General features: G+C 45.5%; 1 protein-coding gene across 1 annotated transcript in view; it reads right to left on the bottom strand.

Moving 5' to 3' along the window:
- The window catches only part of LOC115152867 (protein TANC2-like), a 411,487-nt gene that overhangs the window by 29,319 nt on the left and 354,345 nt on the right, over window positions 1-27,823 (bottom strand). The window contains exons 18-22 of the mRNA XM_029697757.1: window positions 16,635-16,743; window positions 16,397-16,519; window positions 11,087-11,323; window positions 9,523-9,711; window positions 8,751-8,853 (exon numbers count right to left, since the gene is read on the bottom strand). Coding sequence (XP_029553617.1) covers window positions 8,751-8,853; window positions 9,523-9,711; window positions 11,087-11,323; window positions 16,397-16,519; window positions 16,635-16,743 — 761 coding nt within the window. The remainder of the gene's footprint in view (window positions 1-8,750; window positions 8,854-9,522; window positions 9,712-11,086; window positions 11,324-16,396; window positions 16,520-16,634; window positions 16,744-27,823) is intronic.

Genomic DNA, 27,823 nt, shown 5'->3' with positions numbered 1-27,823 from the left:
AAGAGGAGGGAGAACAGTGGTGTGGCAGTAGAGAAAGAGGAAGGATAGAACAGTGGTGTGGCAGTAGAGAAGAGGGAGGAGAGAACAGTGGTGTGGCAGTAGAGAAAGAGGGAGGAGAGAACAGTGGTGTGGCAGTAGAGAAAGAGGGAGGAGAGAACAGTGGTGTGGCAGTAGAGAAAGATGGAGGAGAGAACAGTGGTGTGGCAGTAGAGAAAGAGGGAGGAGAGAACAGTGGTGTGGCAGTAGAGAAAGAGGGAGGAGAGAACAGTGGTGTGGCAGTAGAGAAAGAGGGAGGAGAGAACAGTGGTGTGGCAGAAGAGAAAGAGGGAGGAGAGAACAGTGGTGTGGCAGTAGAGAAAGAGGAAGGAGAGAACAGTGATGTGGCAGTAGAGAAAGAGGGAGGAGAGAACAGTGGTGTGGCAGTAGAGAAAGAGGAAGGAGAGAACAGTGATGTGGCAGTAGAGAAAGAGGGAGGGGAGAACAGTGGTGTGGCAGTAGAGAAAGAGGAAGGAGAGAACAGTGGTGTGGCAGTAGAGAAAGAGGGAGGAGAGAACAGTGGTGTGGCAGTAGAGAAGGAGGAAGGAGAGAACAGTGGTGTGGCAGTAGAGAAAGAGGAAGGAGAGAACAGTGGTGTGGCAGTAGAGAAAGAGGGAGGAGAGAACAGTGGTGTGGCAGTAGAGAAAGAGGAAGGAGAGAACAGTGGTGTGGCAGTAGAGAAAGAGGAAGGAGAGAACAGTGGTGTGGCAGTAGAGAAGGAGGAAGGAGAGAACAGTGGTGTGGCAGTAGAGAAGGAGGAAGGAGAGAACAGTGGTGTGGCAGTAGAGAAAGAGGAAGGAGAGAACAGTGGTGTGGCAGTAGAGAAAGAGGAAGGAGAGAACAGTGTTGTGGCAGTAGAGAAAGAGGAAGGAGAGAACAGTGGTGTGGGAGTAGAGAAAGAGGGAGGAGAGAACAGTGGTGTGGCAGTTGAGAAAGAGGGAGGAGAGAACAGTGGTGTGGCAGTAGAGAAAGAGGGAGGAGAGAACAGTGGTGTGGCAGTAGAGAAAGAGGAAGGAGAGAACAGTGGTGTGGGAGTAGAGAAAGAGGGAGGAGAGAACAGTGGTGTGGCAGAAGAGAAAGAGGGAGGAGAGAACAGTGGTGTGGCAGTAGAGAAAGAGGGAGGAGAGAACAGTGGTGTGGCAGTAGAGAAAGAGGGAGGAGAGAACAGTGTTGTGGCAGTAGAGAAAGAGGAGGAGAGAACAGTGGTGTGGCAGTTGAGAAAGAGGGAGGAGAGAACAGTGGTGTGGAAGTAGAGAAGAGGAAGGATAGAACAGTGGTGTGGCAGTAGAGAAAGAGGGAGGAGAGAACAGTGGTGTGGCAGTAGAGAAAGAGGGAGGAGAGAACAGTGGTGTGGCAGTAGAGAAAGAGGGAGGAAGAGAACAGTGGTGTGGCAGTAGAGAAAGAGGGAGGAGAGAACAGTGGTGTGGCAGAAGAGAAAGCGGGAGGAGAGAACAGTGGTGTGGCAGTAGAGAAAGAGGGAGGAGAGAACAGTGGTGTGGCAGTAGAGAAAAAGGAAGGAGAGAACAGTGGTGTGGCAGTAGAGAAAGAGGAAGGAGAGAATAGTGGTGTGGCAGTAGAGAAAGAGGGAGGAGAGAACAGTGGTGTGGCAGTAGAGAAAGAGGGAGGAGAGAACAGTGGTGTGGCAGTAGAGAAAGAGGGAAGCAAGAATAGTGGTGTGGCAGTAGAGAAAGAGGGAGAAGAGTACAGTGGTGTGGCAGTAGAGAAAGAGGGAAGCAAGAATAGTGGTGTGGCAGTAGAGAAAGAGGAAGGAGAGAACAGTGGTGTGGCAGTAGAGAAAGAGGAAGGAGAGAACAGTGGTGTGGCAGTAGAGAAAGAGGGAGGAGAGAACAGTGGTGTGGCAGTAGAGAAAGAGGGAGGAGAGAACAGTGTTGTGGCAGTAGAGAAAGAGGGAGGAGAGAACAGTGTTGTGGCAGTAGAGAAGGAGGAAGGAGAGAACAGTGGTGTGGCAGTAGAGAAGGAGGAAGGAGAGAACAGTGGTGTGGCAGTAGAGAAAGAGGAAGGAGAGAACAGTGGTGTGGCAGTAGAGAAAGAGGAAGGAGAGAACAGTGTTGTGGCAGTAGAGAAAGAGGAAGGAGAGAACAGTGGTGTGGGAGTAGAGAAAGAGGGAGGAGAGAACAGTGGTGTGGCAGTTGAGAAAGAGGGAGGAGAGAACAGTGGTGTGGCAGTAGAGAAAGAGGGAGGAGAGAACAGTGGTGTGGCAGTAGAGAAAGAGGAAGGAGAGAACAGTGGTGTGGGCAGTAGAGAAAGAGGGAGGAGAGAACAGTGGTGTGGCAGAAGAGAAAGAGGGAGGAGAGAACAGTGGTGTGGCAGTAGAGAAAGAGGGAGGAGAGAACAGTGGTGTGGCAGTAGAGAAAGAGGGAGGAGAGAACAGTGTTGTGGCAGTAGAGAAAGAGGGAGGAGAGAACAGTGGTGTGGCAGTGGAGAAAGAGGGAGGAGAGAACAGTGGTGTGGCAGTAGAGAAAGAGGAAGGATAGAACAGTGGTGTGGCAGTAGAGAAAGAGGGAGGAGAGAACAGTGGTGTGGCAGTAGAGAAAGAGGGAGGAGAGAACAGTGGTGTGGCAGTAGAGAAAGAGGGAGGAGAGAACAGTGGTGTGGCAGTAGAGAAAGAGGGAGGAGAGAACAGTGGTGTGGCAGAAGAGAAAGCGGGAGGAGAGAACAGTGGTGTGGCAGTAGAGAAAGAGGGAGGAGAGAACAGTGGTGTGGCAGTAGAGAAAAAGGAAGGAGAGAACAGTGGTGTGGCAGTAGAGAAAGAGGAAGGAGAGAATAGTGGTGTGGCAGTAGAGAAAGAGGGAGGAGAGAACAGTGGTGTGGCAGTAGAGAAAGAGGGAGGAGAGAACAGTGGTGTGGCAGTAGAGAAAGAGGGAAGCAAGAATAGTGGTGTGGCAGTAGAGAAAGAGGGAGAAGAGTACAGTGGTGTGGCAGTAGAGAAAGAGGGAAGCAAGAATAGTGGTGTGGCAGTAGAGAAAGAGGAAGGAGAGAACAGTGGTGTGGCAGTAGAGAAAGAGGAAGGAGAGAACAGTGGTGTGGCAGTAGAGAAAGAGGGAGGAGAGAACAGTGGTGTGGCAGTAGAGAAAGAGGGAGGAGAGAACAGTGTTGTGGCAGTAGAGAAAGAGGGAGGAGAGAACAGTGTTGTGGCAGTAGAGAAAGAGGGAGGAGAGAACAGTGATGTGGCAGTAGAGAAAGAGGGAGGAGAGAACAGTGGTGTGGCAGTAGAGAAAGAGGGAGGAGAGAACAGTGTTGTGGCAGTAGAGAAAGAGGGAGGAGAGAACAGTGGTGTGGCAGTAGAGAAAGAGGGAAGCAAGAAAAGTGGTGTGGCAGTAGAGAAAGAGGGAGGAGAGAACAGTGGTGTGGCAGTAGAGAAAGAGGGAAGCAAGAATAGTGGTGTGGCAGTAGAGAAAGAGGGAGTAGAGGACAGTGATGTGGCAGTAGAGAAAGAGGGAGGAGAGAACAGTGGTGTGGCAGTAGAGAAAGAGGGAGGAGAGAACAGTGGTGTGGCAGTAGAGAAAGAGGAAGGAGAGAACAGTGATGTGGCAGTAGAGAAAGAGGGAGGGGGGAACAGTGGTGTGGCAGTAGAGAAAGAGGAAAGATAGAACAGTGGTGTGGCAGTAGAGAAAGAGGAAGGAGAGAACAGTGGTGTGGCAGTAGAGAAAGAGGAAGGAGAGAACAGTGGTGTGGCAGTAGAGAAAGAGGGAGGAGAGAACAGTGGTGTGGCAGTAGAGAAAGAGGGAGGAGAGAACAGTGTTGTGGCAGTAGAGAAAGAGGGAGGAGAGAACAGTGGTGTGGCAGTAGAGAAAGAGGGAGGAGAGAACAGTGGTGTGGCAGTAGAGAAAGAGGGAAGCAAGAATAGTGGTGTGGCAGTAGAGAAAGAGGGAGTAGAGGACAGTGATGTGGCAGTAGAGAAAGAGGGAGGAGAGAACAGTGGTGTGGCAGTAGAGAAAGAGGGAGGAGAGAACAGTGGTGTGGCAGTAGAGAAAGAGGAAGGAGAGAACAGTGATGTGGCAGTAGAGAAAGAGGGAGGGGGGAACAGTGGTGTGGCAGTAGAGAAAGAGGAAAGATAGAACAGTGGTGTGGCAGTAGAGAAAGAGGGAGGAGAGAACAGTGGTGTGGCAGTAGAGAAAGAGGAAGGAGAGAACAGTGGTGTGGCAGTAGAGAAAGAGGGAGGAGAGAACAGTGGTGTGGCAGTAGAGAAAGAGGGAGGAGAGAACAGTGTTGTGGCAGTAGAGAAAGAGGGAGGAGAGAACAGTGGTGTGGCAGTAGAGAAAGAGGGAGGAGAGAACAGTGGTGTGGCAGTAGAGAAAGAGGGAGGAGAGAACAGTGTTGTGGCAGTAGAGAAAGAGGGAGGAGAGAACAGTGGTGTGGCAGTAGAGAAAGAGGGAAGCAAGAATAGTGGTGTGGCAGTAGAGAAAGAGGGAGGAGAGAATCAGTGGTGGGGCAGTACGGCGAAAGAGGGAGGAGGAGAACAGTGGTGTGGCAGTAGAGAAAGATGGAGGAGATAACAGTGGTGTGGCAGTAGAGAAAGAGGGAGGAGAGAACAGTGGTGTGGCAGTAGAGAAGAGGGGGAGGAGAGGACAGTGGTGTGGCAGTAGAGAAAGAGGGAGGAGAGAACAGTGGTGTGGCAGAGAGAAGAGGGAGGAGAGCAACCGTGGTGTGGCAGTAGAGAAAGAGGAAGGAGAGAACAGTGATGTGGCAGTAGAGAAAGAGGGAGGAGAGAACAGTGGTGTGGCAGTAGAGAAAGAGGAAGGAGAGAACAGTGATGTGGCAGTAGAGAAAGAGGGAGGGGAGAACAGTGGTGTGGCAGTAGAGAAAGAGGAAGGAGAGAACAGTGGTGTGGCAGTAGAGAAAGTAGAGAAGAGGGAGAGAACAGTGGGTGGCAGTAGAGAAGGAGGAGGATGAGAACAGCTGGTGTGGCAGTAGAGAAAGAGGAAGGAGGAGAACAGTGGTGTGGCAGTTAGAGAAAGAGGGAGGAGAGAACAGTGGTGTGGACAAGTAGAGAAAGAGGAAGCTAGAGAACAGTGGTGTGGCAGTTAGAGAAAGAGGGGAGGAGAGACAGTGGTGTGGCAGTAGAGAAGGAGGAAGGAGAGAACAGTGGTGTGGCAGTAGAGAAGGAGGAAGGAAGGAGAGAACAGTGGTGTGGCAGTAGAGAAAGAGGAAGGAGAGAACAGTGGTGTGGCAGTAGAGAAAGAGGAAGGAGAGAACAGTGTTGTGGCAGTAGGAGAAAGAGGAAGGAGGAGAACAGTGGTGTGGGAGTAGAGAAAGAGGGAGGAGAGAACAGTGGTGTGGCAGTAGAGAAAGAGGGAGGAGAGAACAGTGGTGTGGCAGTAGAGAAAGAGGGAGGAGAGAACAGTGGTGTGGCAGTAGAGAAAGAGGGAGGAGAGAACAGTGGTGTGGCAGTAGAGAAAGAGGGAGGAGAGAACAGTGGTGTGGCAGTAGAGAAGGAGGAAGGAGAGAACAGTGGTGTGGCAGTAGAGAAAGAGGAAGGAGAGAACAGTGGTGTGGGAGTAGAGAAAGAGGGAGGAGAGAACAGTGGTGTGGCAGTAGAGAAAGAGGGAGGAGAGAACAGTGGTGTGGCAGTAGAGAAAGAGGGAGGAGAGAACAGTGGTGTGGCAGAAGAGAAAGAGGGAGGAGAGAACAGTGGTGTGGCAGTAGAGAAAGAGGGAGGGGAGAACAGTAGTGTGGCAGTAGAGAAAGAGGAAGGAGAGAACAGTGATGTGGCAGTAGAGAAAGAGGGAGGAGAGAACAGTGGTGTGGCAGTAGAGAAAGAGGGAGGGGAGAACAGTGGTGTGGCAGTAGAGAAAGAGGAGGAGAGAACAGTGGTGTGGCAGTAGAGAAAGAGGAAGGAGAGAATAGTGGTGTGGCAGTAGAGAAAGAGGGAGTAGAGGACAGTGGTGTGGGAGTAGAGAAAGAGGGAGGAGAGAACAGTGGTGTGGCAGTAGAGAAAGAGGGAGGGGAGAACAGTGGTGTGGCAGTAGAGAAAGAGGGAGGAGAGAACAGTGGTGTGGCAGTAGAGAAAGAGGAAGGAGAGAATAGTGGTGTGGCAGTAGAGAAAGAGGGAGTAGAGGACAGTGGTGTGGGAGTAGAGAAAGAGGGAGGAGAGAACAGTGGTGTGGCAGTAGAGAAAGAGGAAGGAGAGAACAGTGGTGTGGCAGTAGAGAAAGAGGGAGGAGAGAACAGTGGTGTGGCAGTAGAGAAAGAGGAAGGAGAGAACAGTGGTGTGGGAGTAGACAGTCACCTCTATGCAATTCACTGATTGAGTCATTGTTTCCAACAGGACAGAGAGAGTAGAGGGACACATGGATCAGTCATTTTTATCCTTAAGATAGTCTATATGTGTGTAATTTGTTAGTATGCACACTGATTGCATTCTAAGTGGATACAAGTGGAGAGTTTGAGTACACCAACAGTAGACAGACAGTAGACAGACAGTAGACAGACAGACGGTAGTCAGACAGACTGTAGACAGAAAGACAGTAGACAGACAGTTGATAAACAGACAGACAGTAGACAGAGACAGTAGACAGACAGACAGTAGACAGAAAGACAGTAGACAGACAGTAGATAAACAGACAGAGAGTAGACAGGCAGACAGTAGACAGGCAGTAGACAGAGACGGTAGACAGACAGACAGACAGACAGACAGACAGACAGACAGACAGACAGACAGACAGACAGACAGACAGACAGACAGACAGACAAATTATGTGTATGGATTTAACTGACTGAGTCATAGTATTGCTCACAATCCTCCCACCTGTCTCTCCCTCTCTGCCTCGCGGTACATACAGAGAATAGTCTCTAACAGCAGTCATTGTCCAGCAGCCCAGAGCAAAGAAACCCCCCTCTTCCTCTGACACTAGTTCTGAGCTCTGCACTGCTCCGTCTGTCTGTGCTCCAATAACACCACCGCACTGTTTATCTGACATCAGCCAGTCGCTGTCTGGCACAGCAGCAGAGCAAATATCTGTGTGTGTGTCTGTCCCTCTCTCTTTGTAACTATGACCTCACTGCATTTGAGTTCAGCTTGGAACATACACCACATTACCAAAAGTATGTGGACACCTGCTCGTCGAACATCTCATTCCAAAACCATGGGCATTAATATTTCTGTATGGTCCTCGCTTTGTGCAAGGGGGCGTTGTCATGCTGAAACAGGAAAGGGCCTTCCCCAAACTGTTGCCACAAAGCTGGAAGCACAGAATCGTCTAGAACTAAGGGGCCAAGCCCAAACCATTATTCCTCCTCCACCAAACTTTACAGTTGGCACTATGCATTGGGGCAGGTAGCGTTCTCCTGGCATCCGCCAAACCCAGATTTGTCCGTCGGACTGCCAGTTGGTGAAACGTGATCTCATCACTCCAGAACGTGTTTCCACTACTCCAATGGAGTCCAATGGTGGCGATCTTCACACCACTCCAGCCACCGCTTAGCATTCGCGCATGGCGATCTTAGGCTTGTGCGCGGCTGCTCAGCCATAGAAACCTATTTCATGAAGCTCCTGACGAACAGTTATTCCGCTGACGTTGCTTCCAGAGGCAGTTTGGAACTCGGCAGTGACTGTTCCAAGCTGAGGACAGACGGGCTTCAGCACTCGATGGGCTTCAGCACTCGGCGGGCCAGTTCTGTGAGCTTGTGTGGCTTACCACTTCGCGGCTGATCCGTTGTTGCTCCCAGACGTTTTCACTTCAAAATAACAGCACTTACAATTGACGGGGCAGCTCTAGCAGGGCCGAAATTTGACAAACTGACTTGTTGGAAAGGTGTCATCCTATGACGGTGCCATGTTGAAAGTCACTGAGCTCTTCAGTAAGGCCATTCTACTGCCAATGTTTGTCTATGGAGATTGCACGACTGTGTGCTCAATTCTATACACCTGTCAGCAACGGGTGTGGCTGAAATAGCCAAATCCAATAATTTGAAGGGGTGTTCACATACTGCTGTATATATAGTGTATGTGGGCCTTCTTCACTATTATTCTTTTCTAAATCTCTCTCTCTCTCTCTCTGTAGTGATCTAAACTCCTATGGTAAACAAGTACAGCAAGCATCCCTTCCTACAGTATGTCTAAGCAATCATGACATCCATCCACATCTCAGCTTAAGCCCAGACTAAGCATTGGCTTACAATTCAAGTGTCAAACCTAAAGCCACTGAGACATAATGATTCCCCCTAAGGAAGCTGCACTGTCAGATTCAATGAGATCTGCTTAGCTGACATCGGCATAGCAGTTGTTTTGACGGTGTCAGAGGAGGAACTACATTAGAGCCGTCAAATTCAACAGTGGCTCCTGGCATTATACCGAAAGCGGACATTGGCTACACGCAGAGGCATTAACAGAAATCCCATGCAGCCTTGTTTGAACACTGGAATGTGAGATGTGATTTTCACCTCCATAAGGATGATATAATCCCTCATTATTTTGTTGAATGATTTTCAATGTGAGTCATTATTTCTATATAGCCTACACTTTCTCATTCTGAACTTCTAACGCTAGTGAGACGGATGTGGCTTCATGACAATGATCAAAAGAGCAGCTGCTCACCGATTTGACAGTTCCACCTCTGACAGCACCAAAACATCATTTATGCGGATGTCGGCTGTCGCCGGTTAACACTTGACCTGGGCCCAAATCTCCACAAGGCTGCGGATTATATCTGAAGACCTTTTTAACAAGCACATGATGAGAAGCTGTAGCATACCTGTCTCTCCCCACAGGGTGTCAACGTTGTTAATCTGAGCTCGTTCCACCTTCTCCTCATCCTTCTCATCCTTCTCTGGCAGGTCCAGCAGGTAGGACACAATCTGGTTGAAATATTGATACATCCAAAAAACACAAACAACTGAAAAATCACTTGTTATTGTGAGCGGCACGCAATACTGGTATGAGGGATAAACAGTCCACACACTGCAGGGAAATTACGAAAAAATCCCCCAAATAAAATAGTAACATCCTAGCTGTAGAAGACTGTCAGCTGAGTGAGTAAGGTTGGTGCCAAGCGTTATGCTAATAGCAGGAGATGAGTAGAGGAGAAATGATGAAGCTACACCATCCCCAGGTCAGGAGATTTCTCAACGAGGAAAGCCTACCTCTGTGCATCCCATGCTAGCCGCATCCCCAGGTAAGGAGATTTCTCAGCGAGGAAAGGCCTACCTCTGTGTATCCCATGCTAGCCGCATCCCCAGGTAAGGAGATTTCTCAGCGAGGAAAGGCCTACCTCTGTGTATCCCATGCTAGCCGCATCCCCAGGTCAGGAGATTTCTCAGCGAGGAAAGGTCTACCTCTGTGCATCCCATGCTAGCCGCATCCCCAGGTAAGGAGATTTCTCAGCGAGGAAAGGCCTACCTCTGTGTATCCCATGCTAGCCGCATCCCCAGGTCAGGAGATTTCTCAGCGAGGAAAGGCCTACCTCTGTGTATCCCATGCTAGCCGCATCCCCAGGTCAGGAGATTTCTCAGCGAGGAAAGGCCTACCTCTGTGTATCCCATGCTAGCCGCAGCGATGAGGGCTTGCTGGACAGCGTGGCTCTTGCTGAAGGCTCCTTGTTGTTGTGGTTGTCCCATGGCCCAGTCCCACTGGATGAGGAACTTGACCACATCCATCTGGCCCCTGAGAGCTGCATGCACCACGGCACACTGACCATTATTATCTAGGTGGTCCACCTGTTGACGGACACACACAGACAGAAGCGCACATAAAGTTGGTCAATCCCCATTCGTCCTCAGAAGATAGATGAAGATTAAGATAGATAGAGATTAATCTGCAAACATACTCTGTCCTCTTCTCTCTCTCTTCCCTCTCTCTCTTCCCTCCCTCCTCTCCAATATCTCTCTCTTCTCTCCCTCTCTCCCCCTCCTCTCTTTTCTCTCTCTTTTCCCTTCCCCCTCTCTCCCTCCTCTCCCCCTCTTCCCTCCCTCTCTCCCTCCTCTCCTATCTCTCTTCCCTTCCCCTCTCTCCCTCCACTCCCCCTCTCCTTCTTCCTCCCCCTCTGTCCCTCCTCTCCTCTCTCTCTCTTCCATTCCCCTCTCTCCTTCCACTCCCCCCTCACTCTTCCCCCGCTCCCTCTTCCTCCCCCTCTCCCCTCTCTCAGCTCTCTCTCTTCCCTCCCCGCTCTCTTCCCTCCCCCCTCTCTCCCTCCACTCCTCTCTCACTCTCTTCACTCTCCCCCTCTCTCTCTTCCCTCCCCATCTCTCTCTTCACTCCCCCTCTCTCTCTTCCCTCCCCCCTCTCCCCTCTCTCTCCTCCCACTCTCTCTTCCCCTCTCTTCCTCCACTCCCCCTCACTCTCTTCTCTCCCCTCTCTCCCTCCTCTCCCCTCCTCCTCTCTCCCTCTCCCCTCCCCTCCTCTCTCCCTCCATCTTCCATCTTCCCTCCCCCTCTCCCTCCTCCTCTCTCCCTCTCTCCTCCTTCTATCTTCCCTCCCCCTCTTCCTCCTCTCTCCTCTCTCTTTGTTCCCTCCCCTCTCCCTCCTCTCTCTCTTCCCTCCATCTGTCTCCCTCCACTTCCCCCTCTTCCCTTCCCTCTCGTTCCTCTACCCTCTCTCTCCCCCCTCTCTCCCTCCTCTCTTCCCTACCCCTCTCTCCCTCCTCTCCCCTCTCTCTCTCCTCCCTACCCCCCCTCTCTCCCCTCTCTTTCTCTTCCCTGTCCCTCGCTCTCTCCTCTCTTTCTTCCCTCACCCTCTCCCTCCTCTGTCTCTCTTCCCTCCCCCACCTCTCTCCCACTTCCCTCCCCCCTCTTTCCACTCCCCTCTCTCTCTTCTCTTCACCCACCCTCCCTCTCTCTCTCTTCCCTCTCCCCCTCTCTCTCTTCCCCCTTTCCTCAACTCCCCTCTCTCTCTTCCCCTTCTCTCTCCCCTCCCCCTTCCCCTCTCTCCTTCTACTCCCTGCTCTCTTCCCTGCCCCTCCCTCCTCTCGCTACCTCCTCTCCCCCTCTCTCTTCCTTCCCCCCTCTCTCTCTCTTCCCTCTCTCTCTTGCTCTTCCCTTTCCCCTCTCTCCCTCCTCTTCCCTTTCCCCTCTCTCCCTCCTCTTCCCCTCTCACCTTGGCTCTCCTTAGACACAGTGTAGTGACTATAGCCATGTGTCCCCCGGAGGCAGCATAGCCCAGTGGGGTGAGACCGCTCTCTGAAGGCTGGTCTACAGAGGCTCCATACTCCAACAGCAGCCCCACCATGTCTATGTAACCCAGGAAGGCATGCACACACAGCAATGGGGCATTGTTCAACACCTCCGTCCGGTAGTTAACATTGGCACCGCCGAGCATCAGCAACCGGCTCACCTGGGCACAGACAGATTTTACACGGTGTTATAGACAGAGAAACTGTATAGAAAGTAAATGTAATTTGTCAGTAGGAACAGCCCTTCAGGTTGGCCCCATGTCAGAGGGAGAGCTGAAACCCTGATGAAAGCAGCACATGTTGGTATATACGGAGCAATGAGAGGGAGAGGCTTTCATTTTTAAAGGGTAAAGCAGTAAGTTATCCTGATGTTAGGAGTGTAGAGGGTAAAGCAGTAAGTTATCTTGATGTTAGGAGTGTAGAGGGTAAAGCAGTAAGTGATCCTGATGTTAGGAGTGTAGAGGGTAAAGCAGTAAGTTATCTTGATGTTAGGAGTGTAGAGGGTAAAGCAGTAAGTTATCTTGATGTTAGGAGTGTAGAGGGTAAAGCAGTAAGATAACCTGATGTTAGGAGTGTAGAGGGTAAAGCAGTAAGTTATCTTGATGTTAGGAGTGTAGAGGGTAAAGCAGTAAGTTATCTTGATGTTAGGAGTGTAGAGGGTAAAGCAGTAAGTTAAGCTGATGTTAGGAGTGTAAAGGGTAAAGCAGTAAGTGATCCTGATGTTAGGAGTGTAAAGGGTAAAGCAGTAAGTTATCTTGATGTTAGGAGTGTAGAGGGTAAAGCAGTAAGTTATCCTGATGTTAGGAGTGTAAAGGGTAAAGCAGTAAGTTATAATGATGTTAGGAGAGTAGAGGGTAAAGCAGTAAGTTATCTTGATGTTAGGAGTGTAGAGGGTAAAGCAGTACGTTATCTTGATGTTAGGAGTGTAGATGGTAAAGCAGTAAGTTATCCTGATGTTAGGAGTGTAGAGGGTAAAGCAGTAAGTTATCTTGATGTTAGGAGTGTAGAGGGTAAAGCAGTAAGTTATCTTGATGTTAGGAGTGTAGAGGGTAAAGCAGTAAGTTATCCTGATGTTAGGAGTGTAAAGGGTAAAGCAGTAAGTTATAATGATGTTAGGAGTATAGAGGGAAAAGCAGTAAGTTATCTTGATGTTAGGAGTGTAGAGGGTAAAGCAGTAAGTTATCTTGATGTTAGGAGTGTAAAGGGTAAAAGGGTAAGTTATCTTGATGTTAGGAGTGTAGAGGGAAAAGCAGTAAGTTATCTTGGTGTTAGGAGTGTAAAGGGTAAAGCAGTAAGTTATAATGATGTTAGGAGTGTAGAGGGTAAAGCAGTAAGTTATCTTGGTGTTAGGAGTGTAAAGGGTAAAGCAGTAAGTTATAATGATGTTAGGAGTGTAGAGGGTAAAGCAGTAAGTTATCTTGATGTTAGGAGTGTAGAGGGTAAAGCAGTAAGTGAACCTGATGTTAGGAGTGTAGAGGGTAAAGCAGTAAGTTATCTTGATGTTAGGAGTGTAGAGGGAAAAGCAGTAAGTTATCTTGGTGTTAGGAGTGTAAAGGGTAAAGCAGTAAGTTATAATGATGTTAGGAGTGTAGAGGGTAAAGCAGTAAGTTATCTTGATGTTAGGAGTGTAGAGGGTAAAGCAGTAAGTGAACCTGATGTTAGGAGTGTAGAGGGTAAAGCAATAAGTTATCTTGATGTTAGGAGTGTAGAGGGTAAAGCAGTAAGTGATCCTGATGTTAGGAGTGTAGAGGGTAAAGCAGTAAGTTATCTTGATGTTAGGAGTGTAGAGGGTAAAGCAGTAAGTTATCTTGATGTTAGGAGTGTAGAGGGTAAAGCAGTATGTGAACCTGATGTTAGGAGTGTAGAGGGTAAAGCAGTAAGTTATCTTGATGTTAGGAGTGTAGAGGGTAAAGCAGTAAGTTATCTTGATGTTAGGAGTGTAGAGGGTAAAGCAGTAAGTTATCCTGATGTTAGGAGTGTAAAGGGTAAAGCAGTAAGTTATAATGATGTTAGGAGTGTAGAGGGTAAAGCAGTAAGATAACCTGATGTTAGGAGTGTAGAGGGTAAAGCAGTATGTTATCCTGATGTTAGGAGTGTAGAGGGTAAAGCAGTAAGTTATCTTGATGTTAGGAGTGTAGAGGGTAAAGCAATACGTTATCCTGATGTTAGGAGTGTAGAGGGTAAAGCAGTAAGTTATCTTGATGTTAGGAGTGTAGAGGGTAAAGCAGTACGTTATCCTGATGTTAGGAGTGTAGAGGGTAAAGCAGTAAGTTATCCTGATGTTAGGAGTGTAGAGGGTAAAGCAGTAAGTTAACCTGATGTTAGGAGTGTAGAGGGTAAAGCAGTAAGTTATCTTGATGTTAGAAGTGTAGGTGTAAAACAGTAAGTCATCTTGATGTTAGGAGTGTAGAGGGTAAAGCAGTAAGTTATCTTGATGTTAGAAGTGTAGGTGTAAAGCAGAAAGTGATCTTGATGTTAGGAGTGTAGAGGGTAAAGCAGTAAGTTATCTTGATGTTAGGAGTGTAGAGGGTAAAGCAGTAAGTTATCTTGATGTTAGGAGTGTAGAGGGTAAAGCAGTAAGTTATCCTGATGTTAGGAGTGTAGAGGGTAAAGCAGTAAGTTATCCTGATGTTAGGAGTGTAGAGGGTAAAGCAGTAAGATAACCTGATGTTAGGAGTGTAGAGGGTAAAGCAGTAAGTTATCTTGATGTTAGGAGTGTAGAGGGTAAAGCAGTAAGTTAAGCTGATGTTAGGAATGTAGAGGGTAAAGCAGTAAGTTATCTTGATGTTAGGAGTGTAGAGGGTAAAGCAGTAAGTTATCTTGATGTTAGGAGTGTAGAGGGTAAAGCAGTAAGTTATCTTGATGTTAGGAGTGTAGAGGGTAAAGCAGTAAGTTATCCTGATGTTAGGAGTGTAAAGGGTAAAGCAGTAAGTTATAATGATGTTAGGAGTGTAGAGGGAAAAGCAGTAAGTTATCTTGATGTTAGGAGTGTAGAGGGTAAAGCAGTAAGTTATCTTGATGTTAGGAGTATAAAGGGTAAAGCAGTAAGTTATAATGATGTTAGGAGTGTAGAGGGTAAAGCAGTAAGTTATCTTGATGTTAGGAGTGTAGAGGGTAAAGCAGTAAGTTAACCTGATGTTAGGAGTGTAAAGGGTAAAGCAGTAAGTGAACCTGATGTTAGGAGTGTAGAGGGTAAAGCAGTAAGTTAACCTGATGTTAGGAGTGTAGAGGGTAAAGCAGTAAGTTATCCTGATGTTAGGAGTGTAGAGGGTAAAGCAGTAAGTTAACCTGATGTGAGGAGTGTAGATTGTAAAGCAGTAAGTTATCTTGATGTTAGGAGTGTAGAGGGTAAAGCAGTAAGTTATCCTGATGTTAGGAGTGTAGAGGGTAAAGCAGTAAGTTATCTTGATGTTAGGAGTGTAGAGGGTAAAGCAGTAAGTTATCTTGATGTTAGGAATGTAGAGGGTAAAGCAGTAAGTTATCTTGATGTTAGGAGTGTAGAGGGTGAAGCAGTAAGTTATCTTGATGTTAGGAGTGTAGAGGGTAAAGCAGTAAGTTATCCTGATGTTAGGAGTGTAGACGGTAAAGCAGTAAGTTATCCTGATGTTAGGAGTGTAGAGGGTAAAGCAGTAAGTTATCTTGATGTTAGGAGTGTAGAGGGTAAAGCAGTAAGTTATCCTGATGTTAGGAGTGTAGAGGGTAAAGCAGTAAGTTATCCTGATGTTAGGAGTGTAGAGGGTAAAGCAGTAAGTTAACCTGATGTTAGGAGTGTAGAGGGTAAAGCAGTAAGTTATCTTGATGTTAGAAGTGTAGGTGTAAAGCAGAAAGTGATCTTGATGTTAGGAGTGTAGAGGGTAAAGCAGTAAGTTATCTTGATGTTAGGAGTGTAGAGGGTAAAGCAGTAAGTTATCTTGATGTTAGGAGTGTAGAGGGTAAAGCAGTAAGTTATCCTGATGTTAGGAGTGTAGAGGGTAAAGCAGTAAGTTATCCTGATGTTAGGAGTGTAGAGGGTAAAGCAGTAAGATATCCTGATGTTAGGAGTGTAGAGGGTAAAGCAGTAAGTTATCTTGATGTTAGGAGTGCAGAGGGTAAAGCAGTAAGTTAAGCTGATGTTAGGAATGTAGAGGGTAAAGCAGTAAGTTATCTTGATGTTAGGAGTGTAGAGGGTAAAGCAGTAAGTTATCCTGATGTAAGGAGTGTAAAGGGTAAAGCAGTAAGTTATAATGATGTTAGGAGTGTAGAGGGAAAAGCAGTAAGTTATCTTGATGTTAGGAGTGTAGAGGGTAAAGCAGTAAGTTATCTTGATGTTAGGAGTGTAGAGGGTAAAGCAGCAAGTTAACCTGATGTTAGGAGTGTAGAGGGTAAAGCAGTAAGTTATCCTGATGTTAGGAGTGTAAAGGGTAAAGCAGTAAGTTATCTTGACGTTAGGAGTGTAGAGGGTAAAGCAGTACGTTATCTTGATGTTAGGAGTGTAGAGGGTAAAGCAATAAGTTATCTTGATGTTAGGAGTGTAGAGGGTAAAGCAGTAAGTTATCTTGATGTTAGGAGTGTAGAGGGTAAAGCAGTAAGTTATCTTGATGTTAGGAGTGTAGAGGGTAAAGCAGTAAGTTAACCTGATGTTAGGAGTGTAAAGGGTAAAGCAGTAAGTTATCTTGATGTTAGGAGTGTAGAGGGTAAAGCAGTAAGTTATCTTGATGTTAGGAGTGTAGAGGGTAAAGCAGTAAGTTATCTTGATGTTAGGAGTGTAAAGGGTAAAGCAGTAAGTTATCTTGATGTTAGTAGTGTAGAGGGTAAAGCAGTAAGTTAACCTGATGTTAGGAGTGTAAAGGGTAAAGCAGTAAGTTATCTTGATGTTAGGAGTGTAGAGGGTAAAGCAGTAAGTTATCTTGATGTTAGGAGTGTAGAGGGTAAAGCAGTAAGTTATCTTGATGTTAGAAGTGTAGGTGTAAAGCAGTAAGTGATCTTGATGTTAGGAGTGTAGAGGGTAAAGCAGTAAGTTATCTTGATGTTAGAAGTGTAGGTGTAAAGCAGTAAGTTATCCTGATGTTAGGAGTGTAGAGGGTAAAGCAGTAAGTTATCTTGATGTTAGGAGTGTAAAGGGTAAAGCAGTAAGTTATCTTGATGTTAGGAGTGTAAAGGGTAAAGCAGTAAGTTATCTTGATGTTAGGAGTGTAAAGGGTAAAGCAGTAAGTTATCTTGATGTTAGGAGTGTAGAGGGTAAAGCAGTAAGTTACCTTGATGTTAGGAGTGTAGAGGTTTCTGAGTGAGGACAGGGCAGTGGACAGGCCATCTGTGCTGTAGGAAACCCACATCCCCTGGAGGATAGACGAGGAAACCCCAACTTTCTTGCTTAGGCCCTGAAATATAAAGACATCATTTTAGCTGTCACTGTTTTGCGTTGTGCTGTGTGCATACGAAGGTGTGTGTGCGTGCGCGCATGTGCGTAGGCAGGTAGAGTATGGTTAGGTGAACCTTGAAGATGTGTGCTTTGAGGATGTGGTGTCCCAGTTCGATGGTCTGCTGTCGGTTCAGCTTGGTCTCCTGGCGAGAAAACCAGAAGGCTAGCAGGGTGTGGCCACTCCTACAGAGAGACAGGAGGAACACCATAAGCTACTGAACAAAAAAAGATTAGGGTTAAGGTTAGAGTTAACCTCTCTTGGGTAGGGGGCTGTATTTTGAATTTTGGATGAATGAGGTGCCCAATGTAAACTGCCTGTTACTCAGGCCCAGAAGCTAGGATATGCATATGCATGGTATAATTGGATAGAAAACACTCTAAAGTTTACAAAACTGTTAAAATAATGTCTGTGAGTATAACAAAACTGATATGGCAGGCGAAACCCGAGACAAATCCATCCAGGAAGGGGAATATTTTTGATGTGGGTACTTTCTATTGAATGTCTATACTGTATGTATTTGGATAGGACCCAAATTGCAGTTCCTATGGCTTCCACTAGATGTCAACAGTCTTTAGACATTGTTTCAGGCTTGTATTCTGAAAAACGAGGAAGAATGAGAGCATTTTCTATGTGGCATGCAGAATGAAGCAGAGCTAGTTTGCGCGCGTGACCGATAGCGCGCCCTTCGTTCTTTTTCTTTTCTATTGACGACTCTATTGTCCGGTTGAAATATTATCAATTATTTAGACAATTGACAACCTGAGGATTAATTCTAAACATTATAAACACATGTTTCGACGATCTTTACCGGTACTATTAGGATGTACTCTTCTGCATGTCGTGACCGCCTTTGATCCAGTGGATTACTGAACAAAACGGGTTCGTTAGGGTTAAGGTTAGAGTTAGGGTTAGGGTTTTAGAGTTTTAGAGTTAGAGTTGGGGTTGGGGTTAGAGTTTTAGAGTTAGAGTTTTAGAGCTAGGGTTAGGAGTTGGACTTGGAGTTGGGATTAGGGTTAGGGTTTTAGAGCTAGGGTTAGGGTTGGGGTTAGGGTTAGAGTTTTAGAGCTAGGGTTAGGGTTAGGAGTTGGACTTGGGATTAGGGTTAGGGTTTTAGAGTTAGGGTTAGGGTGGGGGTTAGGGTTAGAGTTTTAGAGCTAGGGTTAGGGTTAGGAGTTGGACTTGGGATTAGGGTTAGGGTTTTAGAGTTAGGGTTAGGGTTGGGGTTAGGGTTAGAGTTTTAGAGCTAGGGTTAGGGTTAGGGTAACGAGTTGGACTTGGGATTAGGGTTAGGGTTTTAGAGTTAGGGTTAGGGTTGGGGTTAGGGTTAGGGTTAGAGTTTTAGAGCTAGGGTTAGGGTTAGGGTTAGGAGTTGGGGTTGGGGTTAGAGTTTTAGAGTAAGGGTTAGAGTTTTAGAGTTAGGGTTTTAGAGTTAGGGTTATAGAGTTAGGGTTAGGGTTAGAGTTTTAGAGTTAGACTCAGAGTTAGGGTTGGTAGATAGTTAGTTAAAATGTTGTTGACAGTTAGTTGAACATCTACAAAGCATATATTTGGGACACTCGTAATAAAGTGGTACCACACTATTGGCTAGCTTCACTGTCAAAATACACTTAATTTCATTAACCTTTTAAACTGGTGGGAATTGGCCTATACGGATAAGGCTAAATTGAAATGTCATTATAGCATGTTACTGTTCAGCCACTGAGCTCTGACCTCATTATAGCATGTTACTGTACAGCCACTGAGCTCTGACGTCATTATAGCATGTTACTGTACATCCACTGAGCTCTGATGTCATTATAGCATGTTACTGTACATCCACTGAGATCTGACGTCATTATAGCATGTTACTGTATAGCCACTGAGCTCTGAACTCATGAATAGCATGTTACTGTACATCCACTGAGTTCTGATGTCATTATAGCATGTTATTGTACAGACACTGAACTCTGACATCATTGTAACATGTTACTGTACAGCCACTGAGCTCTGACATCATTGTAACATGTTACTGTACAGCAACTGAGCTCTGACGTCATGTATTGCATGTTACTGTTCAGCCATTGCGCTCTGACATCATTGTAACATGTTACTGTACAGCCACTTGGCTATGATGTCATTATAGCATGTTACTGTACAGCCACTGAGCTCTGACGTCATTATAGCATGTTACTGTACAGCCACTTGGCTATGATGTCATTATAGAATGTTACTGTACAGCCACTTGGCTATGATGTCATTATAGAATGTTACTGTACAGCCACTGAGCTCTGATGTCATTATAGCATGTTACTGTAGAGCCACTGAGCTCTGACATCATTGTAACATGTTACTGTACAGCAACTGAGCTCTGACGTCATGTATTGCATGTTACTGTACAGCCACTGAGCTCTGACGTCATTATAGCATGTTACTGTACAGCCACTGAGCTCTGACATCATTGTAACATGTTACTGTACAGCAACTGAGCTCTGACGTCATGTATTGCATGTTACTGTACAGCCACTGAGCTCTGACATCATTGTAACATGTTACTGTACAGCAACTGAGCTCTGACGTCATGTATTGCATGTTACTGTATAGCCACTGGGCTCTGATGTCATTATAGAATGTTACTGTACAGCCACTGGGCTATGATGTCATTATAGCATGTTACTGTACAGCCACTGAGCTCTGATGTCATTATAGAATGTTACTGTACAGCCACTTGGCTATGATGTCATTATAGAATGTTACTGTACAGCCACTGAGCTCTGACGTCATTATAGCATGTTACTGTACAGCCACTGAGCTCTGACGTCAAAATAACGTTACTGTACAGCAACTGAGCTGTGACGTCATATATAGCATGTTACTGTACAGCAACTGAGCTCTGACGTCATTATAGCATGTTACTGTACAGCAACTGAGCTCTGATGTCAGTATAGCATTTTACTGTTCAGCAACTGAGCTCTGACGTCATGTGAAGCATGTTACTGTACAGCCATTGAGCTCTGACATTATTAAAGCATGTTACTGTACAGCCACTGAGCTCTGACGTAATTGTAGCATGTTACTGTACAGCCACTGAGGTCTGACATTATTAAAGCATGTTACTGTACAGCCACTGAGCTCTGACGTCATTGTAGCATGTTACTGTACAGCAACTGAGCACTGATGTCATGTATAGCATGTTACTGTACAGCAACTGAGCACTGACGTAATTGTAGCATGTTACTGTACAGCCACTGAGCTCTGACATTATTAAAACATGTTACTGTACAGCCACTGAGGTCTGACATTATTAAAGCATGTTATTGTACAGCCACTGAGCTCTGATGTAATTGTAGCATGTTACTGTACAGCCACTGAGCTCTGACGTCAATGTAGCAAGTTACTGTACAGCAACTGAGCACTGATGTCATTATAGCATATTACTGTACAGCCACTGAGCTCTGAAGTCATTATAGCATGTTACTGTACAGCCACTGAGCTCTGAAGTCATTATAGCATGTTACTGTACAGCCACTGAGCACTGATGTCATTATAGCATGTTACTGTACAGCCACTGAGCTCTGATGTCATTATAGCATGTTACTGTACAGCCACTGGGCTATGATGTCATTATAGCATGTTACTGTACAGCCACTGAGCTATGATGTCATTATAGCATGTTACTGTACAGCCACTGAGCACTGATGTCATTATAGCATGTTACTGTACAGCCACTGGGCTATGATGTCATTATAGCATGTTACTGTACAGCCACTGAGCTATGATGTCATTATAGCATGTTACTGTACAGCCACTGAGCACTGATGTCATTATAGCATGTTACTGTACAGCAACTGAGCTCTGACGTCATGTATTGCATGTTACTGTTCAGCCATTGCGCTCTGACATCATTGTAACATGTTACTGTACAGCCACTTGGCTATGATGTCATTATAGCATGTTACTGTACAGCCACTGAGCTCTGATGTCATTATAGCATGTTACTGTACAGCCACTTGGCTATGATGTCATTATAGAATGTTACTGTACAGCCACTTGGCTATGATGTCATTATAGAATGTTACTGTACAGCCACTGAGCTCTGATGTCATTATAGCATGTTACTGTACAGCCACTGAGCTCTGACATCATTGTAACATGTTACTGTACAGCAACTGAGCTCTGACGTCATGTATTGCATGTTACTGTACAGCCACTGAGCTCTGACGTCATTATAGCATGTTACTGTACAGCCACTGAGCTCTGACATCATTGTAACATGTTACTGTACAGCAACTGAGCTCTGACGTCATGTATTGCATGTTACTGTACAGCCACTGAGCTCTGACATCATTGTAACATGTTACTGTACAGCAACTGAGCTCTGACGTCATGTATTGCATGTTACTGTACAGCCACTGGGCTCTGATGTCATTATAGAATGTTACTGTACAGCCACTGGGCTATGATGTCATTATAGCATGTTACTGTACAGCCACTGAGCTCTGATGTCATTATAGAATGTTACTGTACAGCCACTTGGCTATGATGTCATTATAGAATGTTACTGTACAGCCACTGAGCTCTGACGTCATTATAGCATGTTACTGTACAGCCACTGAGCTCTGACGTCAAAATAACGTTACTGTACAGCAACTGAGCTGTGACGTCATATATAGCATGTTACTGTACAGCAACTGAGCTCTGACGTCATTATAGCATGTTACTGTACAGCAACTGAGCTCTGATGTCAGTATAGCATTTTACTGTTCAGCAAGTGAGCTCTGACGTCATGTGAAGCATGTTACTGTACAGCAACTGAGGTCTGACATTATTAAAGCATGTTACTGTACAGCCACTGAGCTCTGACGTCATTGTAGCATGTTACTGTACAGCAACTGAGCACTGATGTCATGTATAGCATGTTACTGTACAGCAACTGAGCACTGACGTAATTGTAGCATGTTACTGTACAGCCACTGAGGTCTGACATTATTAAAACATGTTACTGTACAGCCACTGAGGTCTGACATTATTAAAGCATGTTATTGTACAGCCACTGAGCTCTGACGTAATTGTAGCATGTTACTGTACAGCCACTGAGCTCTGACGTCAATGTAGCAAGTTACTGTACAGCAACTGAGCACTGATGTCATTATAGCATATTACTGTACAGCCACTGAGCTCTGAAGTCATTATAGCATGTTACTGTACAGCCACTGAGCTCTGAAGTCATTATAGCATGTTACTGTACAGCCACTGAGCACTGATGTCATTATAGCATGTTACTGTACAGCCACTGAGCTCTGATGTCATTATAGCATGTTACTGTACAGCCACTGGGCTATGATGTCATTATAGAATGTTACTGTACAGCCACTGGGCTATGGTGTCATTATAGCATGTTACTGTACAGCAACTGAGCTCTGACGTCAGTATAGCATGTTACTGTACAGCAACTGAGCTCTGACGTCAGTATAGCATGTTACTGTACAGCAACTGAGCTGTGACGTCATGTATAGCATGTTACTGTACAGCCACTGAGCTCTGACGTCAGTATAGCATGTTACTGTACAGCAACTGAGCTCTGACATCATTGTAACATGTTACTGTACATCCACTGAGCTCTGACGTCATTATAGCATGTTACTGTACAGCAACTGAGCTGTGAAGTCATGTATAGCATGTTACTGTACAGCCACTGAGCTCTGACGTCAGTATAGCATGTTACTGTACAGCAACTGAGCTGTGACGTCATGTATAGCATGTTACTGTACAGCCACTGAGCTCTGACGTCATTATAGCATGTTACTGTACAGCCACTGAGCTCTGACATCATTATAGCATGTTACTGTACAGCCACTGAGCTCTGACGTCATTATAGCATGTTACTGTACAGCCACTGAGCTCTGACATCATGTAAAACATGTTACTATACAGCCACTGAGGTCTGACATTATTAAAGCATGTTACTGTACAGCCACTGAGCTCTGATGTCAGTATAGCATGTTACTGTACAGCAACTGAGCTCTGATGTCAGTATAGCATGTTACTGTACAGCCACTGAGCTCTGATGTCAGTATAGCATGTTACTGAACAGCCACTGAGCTCTGACGTCATTGTAGCATGTTACTGTACAGCCATTGAGCTCTGATGTCATTATAGCATGTTACTGTACAGCCACTGGGCTATGATGTCATTATAGAATGTTACTGTACAGCCACTGGGCTATGATGTCATTATAGAATGTTACTGTACAGCCACTGAGCACTGATGTCATTATAGCATGTTACTGTACAGCCACTGAGCTCTGACGTCAGTATAGCATGTTACTGTACAGCAACTGAGCTCTGACGTCATTATAGCATGTTACTGTACAGCAACTGAGCTCTGATGTCAGTATAGCATGTTACTGTACATCCACTGAGCTCTGACGTCATTATAGCATGTTACTGTACAGCCACTGAGCTCTGACGTCATTATAGCATGTTACTGTATAGCCACTGAGCTCTGATGTCATTATAGCATGTTACTGTACAGCCACTGAGCTCTGAAGTCATTATAGCATGTTACTGTACAGCCACTGAGCTCTGACGTCATTATAGCATGTTACTGTACAGACACTGAGCTCTGACATCATTTAAAGCATGTTACTGTACAGCCACTGAGCACTGATGTCATTATAGCATGTTACTGTACAGAAACTGAGCTCTGCCGTCGTTATAGCATGTTACTGTACAGGCACTGATCTCTGACATCATGTATATCATGTTATTATACAGACACTGAGCTCTGACATCATTATAGCATATTACTGTACAGCCACTGAGCTCTGAAGTCATTGTAGCATGTTACTGTACAGCCACTGAGCTCTGACGTAATTTTAGCATGTTACTGTACAGCCACTGAGCTCTGACGTCAATGTAGCAAGTTACTGTACAGCAACTGAGCACTGATGTCAGTATAGCATATTACTGTACAGCCACTGAGCTCTGAAGTCATTATAGCATGTTACTGTACAGCCACTGAGCTCTGAAGTCATTATAGCATGTTACTGTACAGCCTCTGAGCACTGATGTCATTATAGCATGTTACTGTACAGCCACTGAGCTCTGATGTCATTATAGCATGTTACTGTACAGCCACTGAGCTCTGATGTCATTATAGCATGTTACTATACAGCCACTGGGCTATGATGTCATTATAGCATGTTACTGTACAGCCACTGAGCTATGATGTCATTATAGCATGTTACTGTACAGCCACTGAGCACTGATGTCATTATAGCATGTTACTGTACAGCCACTGGGCTATGATGTCATTATAGCATGTTACTGTACAGCCACTGAGCTCTGAAGTCATTATAGCATGTTACTGTACAGCCACTGAGCACTGATGTCATTATAGCATGTTACTGTACAGCCACTGAGCTCTGATGTCATTATAGCATGTTACTGTACAGCCACTGAGCACTGATGTCATTATAGCATATTACTGTACAGCCACTGAGCTCTGACGTCATTATAGCATGTTACTGTACAGCCACTGAGCTCTGACATCATGTAAAGCATGTTACTGTATAGCCACTGAGGTCTGACATTATTAAAGCATGTTACTGTACAGCCACTGAGCTCTGACGTCATTGTAGCATGTTACTGTACAGCCACTGAGCACTGATGTCATTATAGCATGTTACTGTACAGCCACTGGGCTATGATGTCATTATAGAATGTTACTGTACAGCCACTGGGCTATGATGTCATTATAGCATGTTACTGTACAGCCACAGAGCTCTGACGTCAGTATAGCATGTTACTGTACAGCAACTGAGCTCTGACGTCAGTATAGCATGTTACTGTACAGCAACTGAGCTGTGACGTCATGTATAGCATGTTACTGTACAGCCACTGAGCTCTGACGTCAGTATAGCATGTTACTGTACAGCAACTGAGCTCTGACATCATTGTAACATGTTACTGTACATCCACTGAGCTCTGACGTCATTATAGCATGTTACTGTACAGCAACTGAGCTGTGACGTCATGTATAGCATGTTACTGTACAGCCACTGAGCTCTGACGTCAGTATAGCATGTTACTGTACAGCAACTGAGCTCTGACATCATTGTAACATGTTACTGTACATCCACTGAGCTCTGACGTTATTATAGCATGTTACTGTACAGCAACTGAGCTGTGACGTCATGTATAGCATGTTACTGTACAGCCACTGAGCTCTGACATCATTATAGCATGTTACTGTACAGCCACTGAGCTCTGACGTCATTATAGCATGTTACTGTACAGCCACTGAGCTCTGACATCATGTAAAACATGTTACTATACAGCCACTGAGGTCTGACATTATTAAAGCATGTTACTGTACAGCCACTGAGCTCTGATGTCAGTATAGCATGTTACTGTACAGCAACTGAGCTCTGACGTCATTATAGCATGTTACTGTACAGCCACTGAGCTCTGACATCATTATAGCATGTTACTGTACAGCCACTGAGCTCTGACGTCATTATAGCATGTTACTGTACAGCCACTGAGCTCTGACATCATGTAAAACATGTTACTATACAGCCACTGAGGTCTGACATTATTAAAGCATGTTACTGTACAGCCACTGAGCTCTGATGTCAGTATAGCATGTTACTGTACAGCAACTGAGCTCTGATGTCAGTATAGCATGTTACTGTACAGCCACTGAGCTCTGATGTCAGTATAGCATGTTACTGAACAGCCACTGAGCTCTGACGTCATTGTAGCATGTTACTGTACAGCCATTGAGCTCTGATGTCATTATAGCATGTTACTGTACAGCCACTGGGCTATGATGTCATTATAGAATGTTACTGTACAGCCACTGGGCTATGATGTCATTATAGAATGTTACTGTACAGCCACTGAGCACTGATGTCATTATAGCATGTTACTGTACAGCCACTGAGCTCTGACGTCAGTATAGCATGTTACTGTACAGCAACTGAGCTCTGACGTCATTATAGCATGTTACTGTACAGCAACTGAGCTCTGATGTCAGTATAGCATGTTACTGTACATCCACTGAGCTCTGACGTCATTATAGCATGTTACTGTACAGCCACTGAGCTCTGACGTCATTATAGCATGTTACTGTATAGCCACTGAGCTCTGATGTCATTATAGCATGTTACTGTACAGCCACTGAGCTCTGAAGTCATTATAGCATGTTACTGTACAGCCACTGAGCTCTGACGTCATTATAGCATGTTACTGTACAGACACTGAGCTCTGACATCATTTAAAGCATGTTACTGTACAGCCACTGAGCACTGATGTCATTATAGCATGTTACTGTACAGAAACTGAGCTCTGCCGTCGTTATAGCATGTTACTGTACAGGCACTGATCTCTGACATCATGTATATCATGTTATTATACAGACACTGAGCTCTGACATCATTATAGCATATTACTGTACAGCCACTGAGCTCTGAAGTCATTGTAGCATGTTACTGTACAGCCACTGAGCTCTGACGTAATTTTAGCATGTTACTGTACAGCCACTGAGCTCTGACGTCAATGTAGCAAGTTACTGTACAGCAACTGAGCACTGATGTCAGTATAGCATATTACTGTACAGCCACTGAGCTCTGAAGTCATTATAGCATGTTACTGTACAGCCACTGAGCTCTGAAGTCATTATAGCATGTTACTGTACAGCCTCTGAGCACTGATGTCATTATAGCATGTTACTGTACAGCCACTGAGCTCTGATGTCATTATAGCATGTTACTGTACAGCCACTGAGCTCTGATGTCATTATAGCATGTTACTGTACAGCCACTGGGCTATGATGTCATTATAGCATGTTACTGTACAGCCACTGAGCTATGATGTCATTATAGCATGTTACTGTACAGCCACTGAGCACTGATGTCATTATAGCATGTTACTGTACAGCCACTGGGCTATGATGTCATTATAGCATGTTACTGTACAGCCACTGAGCTCTGAAGTCATTATAGCATGTTACTGTACAGCCACTGAGCACTGATGTCATTATAGCATGTTACTGTACAGCCACTGAGCTCTGATGTCATTATAGCATGTTACTGTACAGCCACTGAGCACTGATGTCATTATAGCATATTACTGTACAGCCACTGAGCTCTGACGTCATTATAGCATGTTACTGTACAGCCACTGAGCTCTGACATCATGTAAAGCATGTTACTGTATAGCCACTGAGGTCTGACATTATTAAAGCATGTTACTGTACAGCCACTGAGCTCTGACGTCATTGTAGCATGTTACTGTACAGCCACTGAGCACTGATGTCATTATAGCATGTTACTGTACAGCCACTGGGCTATGATGTCATTATAGAATGTTACTGTACAGCCACTGGGCTATGATGTCATTATAGCATGTTACTGTACAGCCACTGAGCTCTGACGTCAGTATAGCATGTTACTGTACAGCAACTGAGCTCTGACGTCAGTATAGCATGTTACTGTACAGCAACTGAGCTGTGACGTCATGTATAGCATGTTACTGTACAGCCACTGAGCTCTGACGTCAGTATAGCATGTTACTGTACAGCAACTGAGCTCTGACATCATTGTAACATGTTACTGTACATCCACTGAGCTCTGACGTCATTATAGCATGTTACTGTACAGCAACTGAGCTGTGACGTCATGTATAGCATGTTACTGTACAGCCACTGAGCTCTGACGTCAGTATAGCATGTTACTGTACAGCAACTGAGCTCTGACATCATTGTAACATGTTACTGTACATCCACTGAGCTCTGACGTTATTATAGCATGTTACTGTACAGCAACTGAGCTGTGACGTCATGTATAGCATGTTACTGTACAGCCACTGAGCTCTGACATCATTATAGCATGTTACTGTACAGCCACTGAGCTCTGACGTCATTATAGCATGTTACTGTACAGCCACTGAGCTCTGACATCATGTAAAACATGTTACTATACAGCCACTGAGGTCTGACATTATTAAAGCATGTTACTGTACAGCCACTGAGCTCTGATGTCAGTATAGCATGTTACTGTACAGCAACTGAGCTCTGATGTCAGTATAGCATGTTACTGTACAGCCACTGAGCTCTGATGTCAGTATAGCATGTTACTGAACAGCCACTGAGCTCTGACGTCATTGTAGCATGTTACTGTACAGCCATTGAGCTCTGATGTCATTATAGCATGTTACTGTACAGCCACTGGGCTATGATGTCATTATAGAATGTTACTGTACAGCCACTGGGCTATGATGT

The sequence above is a fragment of the Salmo trutta genome, chromosome 18, assembly GCF_901001165.1.
Source record: "Salmo trutta chromosome 18, fSalTru1.1, whole genome shotgun sequence".
NCBI classification, from domain to species: Eukaryota; Metazoa; Chordata; class Actinopteri; order Salmoniformes; family Salmonidae; genus Salmo; species Salmo trutta.
The sequence above is the reverse complement of the archived record's forward strand: the minus strand, read 5'-3'. Positions and strand labels throughout refer to the sequence as shown.